General features: G+C 38.5%; 1 protein-coding gene across 2 annotated transcripts; it reads right to left on the bottom strand.

The window, feature by feature from the left end:
• Positions 1–2,560: 2,560 nt before the first annotated feature.
• Positions 2,561–7,167, bottom strand: FABP7 (fatty acid binding protein 7). 2 transcript variants are annotated; one of them, XM_003255647.2, is made up of 4 exons: positions 6,777–7,167; positions 6,181–6,353; positions 5,442–5,543; positions 2,561–2,917 (listed from the first exon to the last, which is right to left on the bottom strand). In XM_003255647.2, the coding sequence occupies exons 1-4, from the start codon at positions 6,847–6,849 to the stop codon at positions 2,867–2,869; spliced, it is 399 nt and encodes a 132-aa protein (XP_003255695.1). In that variant the 5' UTR covers positions 6,850–7,167; the 3' UTR covers positions 2,561–2,866. The 2 variants fall into 2 exon arrangements, with proteins under 2 accessions (XP_003255695.1, XP_012361615.1); XM_012506161.2 differs by lacking the exon at positions 2,561–2,917 and having other exon boundaries at positions 3,738–5,543.
• Positions 7,168–7,635: the final 468 nt, after the last annotated feature.

The raw sequence follows: 7,635 nt of genomic DNA, 5'->3' as shown, positions 1-7,635 counted from the left end.
AGAAGCAAAAAACTACAGTGCCCCAACATCTCTACAGGTGTGTCTCAACCATGGGCATATATTTGTAGGTCTCCATGTTCCAGTGTACAAATATGTCATCGCGAGTGTGTATATCTGGGTGAGGGAAATCACATGAAAGAAGAGCAGAAGCTTCACAAAACAGCCTTAGCTTAGTTTGTATCACTGAGACCTTTGTATCATTTCAGAAATCTTCTTCCAGGGCCTGTTAGTCAAATTGCCTTTGGTCTTGGTAATTTTTCCTTTCCTTTAATTATGTTTCTTAACTATGTTAAGAAACAAAACAAAGATGGCAAACCAGAAAAGTTAGTGCATTGACAGATTGACAGTGTGAAATAGAATTTGGTTTGAAGAAAAATGATTTGCGACTACCCAGAAAAATTTAGGAAGCAAACATGTTAATTATCTTCCCTCTTAAAATCATTTGTTCTACCACTGCAACTCTTGATCTTTCAGACTATTGCATCTTTGTTTCCCATTTAGGCCACCCAAAAACCTTTTCATTCTTCACTCTGGGAGACAGTTGTTATGGAAACTGGTGCCAGTGTTATTTGGCTTCATTTTAATGAGCTAAAGATAAATCTCTATCTTTGACTTTGTATCTTTAATAAGAGAGAGGCCAGAATCTGGGCTTCTGGTAGAGTGTAGGCTGAAATCCAGTTGTTAAGCAGCCCTCCACCAGAAGCAGAGATGGTGGCTGTCAGAACAGTTGGAGCCAACAACCTGTTCATGTTCTGTTTCATGCTTTTAAAGACAGGTAAACTGAGTGCAGTGGTATGTGCGAGTAGTCCCAGCTATTCAGGAGGCTAAAGTAGGAGGATCGCTTGAGCACAGGAGTTCGAGACTAGAATGGGCAACTAAGCAAGACCCCGTCTCTTACGAAAAAACAACAAAAAAAATTTTCTCATACTTATAGCTGTAAGTTAATTGAACATTTTTTTTTTCTTTTGAGACAGGGTCTCTCTCTGTTACCCAGGCTGTAGTGCAATGACACAGTCTTGCCTCACTTTAACCTCCACCTCCCAGCTCAAGCAATTCTTGTAACTCAGCCTCCTGAGTAGCTGGGATTACAGAAATGCACCATCACACCTGGCTAATGTTTGTATTTTTAGTAGAGACAGGGTTTCGCCATGTTGGCCAGGCTGGTCTTGAACTCTTGGTCTTATGTGATCCACCTGCCTCGGCCTCCCAAAGTGCTGGTGCTAGGATTACAGATGTGAGCCACCGTGCCTGGCCAGTTAATTGAACTTTGAATTAATTTATAAAAACTTACTTAAAACACTGGGCTGATTAAAAATGAATACAGTATTACATATAAGTGCTGAAATATATTCACCTCCTTAGCCTCCCAAGAGGCTAACAAAGAAAAGGAATGATCGGGGAGAATAAAATCTTGTGTTTTTGTTTCAGAAGAAAAGTTAGCTGAAATATTAATTTTGGAGAGGAAATAAAGAGAAATATTGCAAGATTTCCAGCTCTCAATATTATTCACTACTCATGAGAACTTGGACATGCAAATGTAACCTTCAATTTCCTTATTGGTAAAGTAAAAATAAATAATACCTGCCTTCTTGTGAAACATTGTATGGTTGAGAAAATGTATAAAAAGCATTTTGTAAATGATGAAATATGTAATAATATTTGTTTGTTTGTATTTCACAAATTCAGACCCCAGCCAGATACAAACAGGTATTTAATTTGGTTTGGTCAACTCAATCACCTTCCCTTTCTTCTCCCCGCCCTGCCCCACCACCCTGAAATTTTGAGTGTCTTTATGCACAGCACTCCATTTGCACTCTGATTGACTTTATCCAACTCAGTTTAGTTGTCTGGAGAAACATTTTTTATAATCCAGGATAAAATTCACTCCCTTTCTCTATTGCCTTTCAATAAGAAATTTTGATTACATGATATTTTGATTATATTTACCCTTTAATAAGATATTTTGATATACATCATTTTGTTTCTTCAAACTGTTTCTTCTAAAGACACTACTTCCACCGGGTACGGTGGCTCATGCCTGTAATCCCAGCACTTTGGGAGGCCGAGGCGAGTGGATCACCTGAGGTCAGAAGTTCAAGACCAGCCTGGTCAACACGGTGAAACCCCATCTCTACTAAAAATGCAAAAATTAGCCAGGCGTGGTGGCGGGCACCTGTAATCCCAGCTACTCAGGAGGCTGAGGCAGGAGAATCGCTTGAACCCGGGAGGCGGAGTTCACACCACTGTACTCCAGCCTGGGCAACAAGAGCGAAACTTTGTCTCAAAAAAAAAGACACCACTTCCGTAGCCCAACCCATTATACAAGGCTTCTCTGGGTCCTGGCCAAATGAATTTTACCATCACAGATTCTTCATGGAAAGCTCAACCAAAACTGTGGCATTTCTGTATTTTCTAAGGCTTTTGCTTATTTTTTAAATTAGTATTTTAAACAAAGTGCTAACTTTTTCAGCCATACTTTATGCTGTAAGAGTGACTATTTTACTTAAAATTGTCTAATATAGAATTCTTATCCAGATTAATGATATTAGAAACAACAAAATTTCACGTGTAAGATTTTTATTCAAATTTGATTTACATTCCAAAAGAAATTATAAAATGTATTCACTTGTTTATAAAAAAAAAAGGGGGGGGACAAAACTTTAATTCAAATTATAAAGCACGATAAATTTTCAGATTAAAATTGGGCTAGTTGCTTGGAGTAACAAGCTTTTAAATCACCATTTTCCACCTTCGCACCAAGGATAACCTTCTAATTAATGATCAGCCATGCTGTAATAGGATAGCACTGAGACTTGAGGAAACAGAAAAACTGAAGAGCTCTTCCAAGCCCAGACCAGGAACATTTTTATGCCTTCTCATAGTGGCGAACAGCAACCACATCACCAAAAGTAAGGGTCTGCAAGGTTCAAAAGATAATCAAATCTTTTTATACAGGAACTTCAGTCACCGAATTTTAAAGTTCATCATATATGTGATCTAAGTATTTTGCAAAAGAATGACATTTACAAACATTAAGTGCTGTATAAGCATTTCACATCTTGAAAAGAGACCCTATATTGATATACAGTTTATGTCTATGAAATGAGAATGAAGCAAAAACTGGGATTAGCAATTTAGATTCAAGTCAAAAGAATTTCTTTAGCCTTAAATTATCGGGCAATTGAGCAGATCAAGCGTGAGAAATGGAGTGTCTATGTTGTTTTCTCAGCTGTCTGCTTTAAAAGTGAATGAGTTTTATAATAGGTTTACATAACAGTTTTCAATTCTTAACCTAGATAAGTTTTGAATAGTCACTAGAAAATCCAATCATTTGAGCTGATGGTATTTGGAATGACTTGTTCCAAAATCACGAGGAACATGTAAAGGTACAAGTGTTCTCCTTACTTTGGTTGTCATGGTTTAGCCTATATGAACCCAGGTAGGTAGGTGGATAGGATGTGGAACATCAGCTCTATTACTCTAATGTCAAATCTAACTTGAAGAGTTATTATAAAACCACTTTACAGAACTTAGGGGGTTTTGGTGCTCATCATTTTCATGTATTGATGTGATGTTCAGGAGTATAGTATATCCTTGTAGTCTATTGCTTTAATCTTCCTTTTTGAACTCAATCTTGACTGATCATAGTCATGCATGCCACGGTTGAGCTATCTACTTTTCTGTGTTCAGGAAAAAAAATGGAGGTAAAAGCATAAAGGAGAACTTCGGAGCGAATCTTTTAGAAATGAGTCCTTTCTTTTATTGATTGTTGCCAAAAAAATGTGAGCAAATATCCTTTAACATGAAAAGAAAACTGTCCCTCTGCTCCCCACCTCCATCTCCACAGAAACATGAATAACTCAGTGTAGAACAGTGCTGATTGCAGTAGTCAATGGGAGAAGGAAACATGAGTCCCCATTCTTAAACAACAAAACTTTCTCTGCTGTCATCTTACAAGGACTATGTAAAGCATTCTCACACCCTCCTCCAAAATTGAATGAGCCTACCCACCTATGTCAGTATCATCAATATACCACTGCAGGTCACACAAAAAGTGTCTGAGGAAGGCTTGGTCAAGGCATAATATTTCTCCTAGTTTGTGATACTACTCCATCATTAGAGAAATTATTTGTTAATTATTTTATATTTGATCAATTTAGGACAAAAACAGACAGAGGAAAAGTCTTGTAAAGATGGAGTCAGAAATGGATCAGAGTGATACAAATGTAAGCCCAACAACCTCAATGATTGCCAGGAGCCATCTGGGAAGTAGGAAGAAGCAAGGGAGGGGGCCCGCAGAAGGACAGCGGCACTAGGGTTGCCTTGATTTCAGGCGTCTAGCCTTCAGAACTGAGAAAATTCATATCTGCTGTTTTAAGCCACTAAGTTTGTGGTACTTTGTTGTGGCAGCCTTAGGACACTATTAAATCCTCTTTTACAGATAATTCCTGGTAAGTAAGAAGAGGCTGATTGAAAAAAATATTTTTCATGGCTACCTAGTATTGAATGTATATGTTTAAAAGGCATATGATGCATTCGAGAAAAAAACTGGAAAGAAGTAACATCAAAATGGTTCTCTTTGGGGGCTGGGAGCCTTGGCTCAGGCCTGTAATCCCAGCACTCTGGGAAGCCGAGGCAGGAGGCAGGAGCATCACTTTGAGCTCAAGAGCTGTAGACCAGCCTGGGCAACATGGCGAAACCCCGTCTCTACAAAAATACAAAAAAATTAGCCCGGCGTTGGTGGCTTGCACCTGTAGTCCCAGCTACTCAGGAGGCTGAAGTTGTAGAGTCGCTTGAGCCCATGAAGCACAGGTTGCAGTGAGCCAAGATTGCACCCCTGCACTCCAGTCTGGGTAACACAGCAAGACTTCATCTCAAAAAAAAAAAAAAAAAAAAAATGGTTATCCCTGATGAGAAATCAGAGGGGATTTTAATTTTTTTGTTATACTTTTCTGTTATATTCTAAATTATCTGCCCTGAACTTGTGTAAGTTTATAAATTAAAATATAAACTGTTTAAAGATATCTTATTACAGGAGCTATAAAGTCATCTGTCTGAGATTCTCTTATAATAGCAATTATTTTTATATATTTCAGTGATTATGGGCTTTATATTAAATTTTATTTGAGAGACATCCATAGTTATCCTACAAAAAGTCTTTTGACACAGTTTTAGGCAAATCAGTGGCAACTTTTATTTTTTTAACTACATATGAATTTTTCTCTTTTTCTGCAATCTAAGAAGTTGAGCTGAAGAAGACAATTAACTAGGATCTTTTTGTTTCCCCTGTTTTACATGTAGTTAAAGAACCTTGCCAGTGATGTATTATTAAAGAAGGAAGGAAGGAGGAAGAATGGAAGGGGGAGGGAAGAAGGAAGGAGGTGAGAGGTGTGGGGAGAGGAGTAAAAAACAAGGAAGAATAGAGAATTGTCATTACTTACCATAACCATTTTGCCATCCTTAATTTCTCTTACAAAATTTGTTTCTTTGCCATCCCATTTCTGTATGTGAACAAGTTTGTCTCCATCCAGGCTAACAACAGACTGAGACCAAGAACAAAATGCAGAACATAGCAATAAATACAATTCAGATTTCTGATACGGAAGACAAATGATGTGATTTTTGAAAGAGTTGTATAATTGAATAAACCATGATCAATTAATTATCCTATTGTTATTTCTATTACTTCTAGATTTTCTATTGTGTAAATTTGAATAATTCATAATTTGATTAAAAAGTATACATCTAAATATAAAAATTTAATATATTAAAAACAAAAATCCTAAACTAGTGCTTTGCAGCTAGTCATCCCTCTAAAGAAAGCCTTAGAATGAGGCAAACTGTCTATTTAGTCAATCTGAGGCAACCTGGGGAATTAAACAAAATGCAATCTCTCTTTCAAACAAACCTTATTAAATATTTTCTGAAATACAAGTTTGATATAAAATGTGAACAGTATATGGTAAGAAACAAATACAGTTGAGATTTATGCTATAGCAAGTACCCATTGTTCAAAATATAACATATGCACACTAAACTACCTTTGGTGTATTTCTCCTTGGATTGAAATACTGAAAATATTCTATGCTTTCCAACATCTTAAAAAAAAACATGCATTGGAAATCTTTATTTTTATTCCCCGCTCCCCATCCCCACTCTGGAGAAGAAACAGTTTCTCACCTTACAGTTTCTATCATCTGCAGTGGTTTCATCAAACTCTTCTCCCAGGTGGAAACTAATCTCCGTGTTCTTGAATGTGCTGAGAGTCCTGATGACCACTTTGTCTCCTTCTTGACTGATAATTACTGTTGGTTTGGTCACATTTCCCACCTGCCTAGTGGCAAAGCCCACGCCTAAAATAGCAAAGGGAACAGTACAGTCTGCAGCAACTTCCAAAATAACTCACAAAGCAAGAATCTGCTTTCTGATTCTGGAATCCAGGTTCTAAAGTGTAAGTTTCATTAGAACATGATTAGCCCATTAATCATGTAAAACACTACTGTGATAATAAGTGGATGCAGAAGAAAACCAGAAAAGTCAGAGAAGCTTCATATTCTCCACAGAATAGCAAATGTTCTGTTTTTATTCGCCCTGGGTATGAAGGCAAGCAAATGCCACATTAAAAATCCATTCAGTGGAAAATGCATAGCCTAGCATCTGATCAGGACAATGTGGTCTGTCTTTGCCTCTTGCTGACCTGATGGGTGAAAAATGGAATCTGCAAATATCTAAAGCTGCACGTTAAGAAGAGAACAGCCGGTCTTATTGTTACCTACCTAGAGCCTTCATGTACTCATCAAAGTTCTGACTGTCAGTCAGCTTCCAGGTAGCACAGAAAGCCTCCACCATCCTTGCCCTTTCCCCTCTTTAGAGACAGCAGCGAGGATCTTCTGGTCTAATTGCCACTGCAGCTCAGAAGACCCTTTACACATCAGCAAGCAGCTCCTGCCTTCTTATTTGGAAAGAGGGTGGGCAAAAATCCAATGATTTAAATTGCAAACACACCCCTCCAGTGTCCCTCTTTCCAAGAGGCTGTCACAGAGACAGGAGAAGGGAAGGAGCGCTCGAGTGAGGCTCCGATCCCCTGTGATTGGCTCAGGCCACTGGGTTAGCGGAGTAGGTCGAGTTCCTCCCAATCCTCACACTACAGCCCTTATGCCTGAGAAAGCTCGGCAGGGATTCAATGGGGCTGGAGGCAGGGAACGGGAAAATGAGAGAAGGGCTTTCAAGTTTGGTGAGAAAAAACTTGGCAAAGGCAATCTCAGACTGCAAGGAAAGAAAAAAGATGCACAATGGGGCATTCAGATTGATTTCCGTTAATGACAAAGCTGGTCACAAATGAGGACCCCTTAAAGAAAACCACTGAAATGCCAGACTTCACAGACAAAGGAGAGTGAATAGTGTGTTATTTTCTCTCATAGTTACATAGAGAGCGAAATGCAGGCTAGAGTATGCCAAACTGAAAAACGGGCGGGGGGAGGAGCTGTAAATGCCTTCCCTAGATATACTGCTTGAAGGCTACTCTGACTGTGAATGAGGAAGCACACAAATTTGGGTCCTTTCCCAACACAAACCGAGAGAATTTAAAGATCCCGTTGTCCTTTCTAAAAATGTGAGAACGAGATTGAGTTGGAA

This window comes from Nomascus leucogenys, chromosome 3 (assembly GCF_006542625.1).
Source record: "Nomascus leucogenys isolate Asia chromosome 3, Asia_NLE_v1, whole genome shotgun sequence".
NCBI classification, from domain to species: Eukaryota; Metazoa; Chordata; class Mammalia; order Primates; family Hylobatidae; genus Nomascus; species Nomascus leucogenys.
This window is presented reverse-complemented; position numbering and strand designations above follow the sequence as displayed.

Excerpts from the sequence above, each read along its gene's own strand:
- FABP7 (XM_012506161.2), bottom strand. The coding sequence starts at position 6,849 with ATGGTGGAGGCTTTCTGTGCTACCTGGAAGCTGACTGACAGTCAGAAC. Across the intron at positions 6,354-6,776 it reads TGAGTACATGAAGGCTCTAG|GCGTGGGCTTTGCCACTAGG; the intron begins GTAGGTAACAAT and ends TTGCTATTTTAG. Across the intron at positions 5,544-6,180 it reads CAGATGATAGAAACTGTAAG|TCTGTTGTTAGCCTGGATGG; the intron begins GTGAGAAACTGT and ends TCTTGGTCTCAG.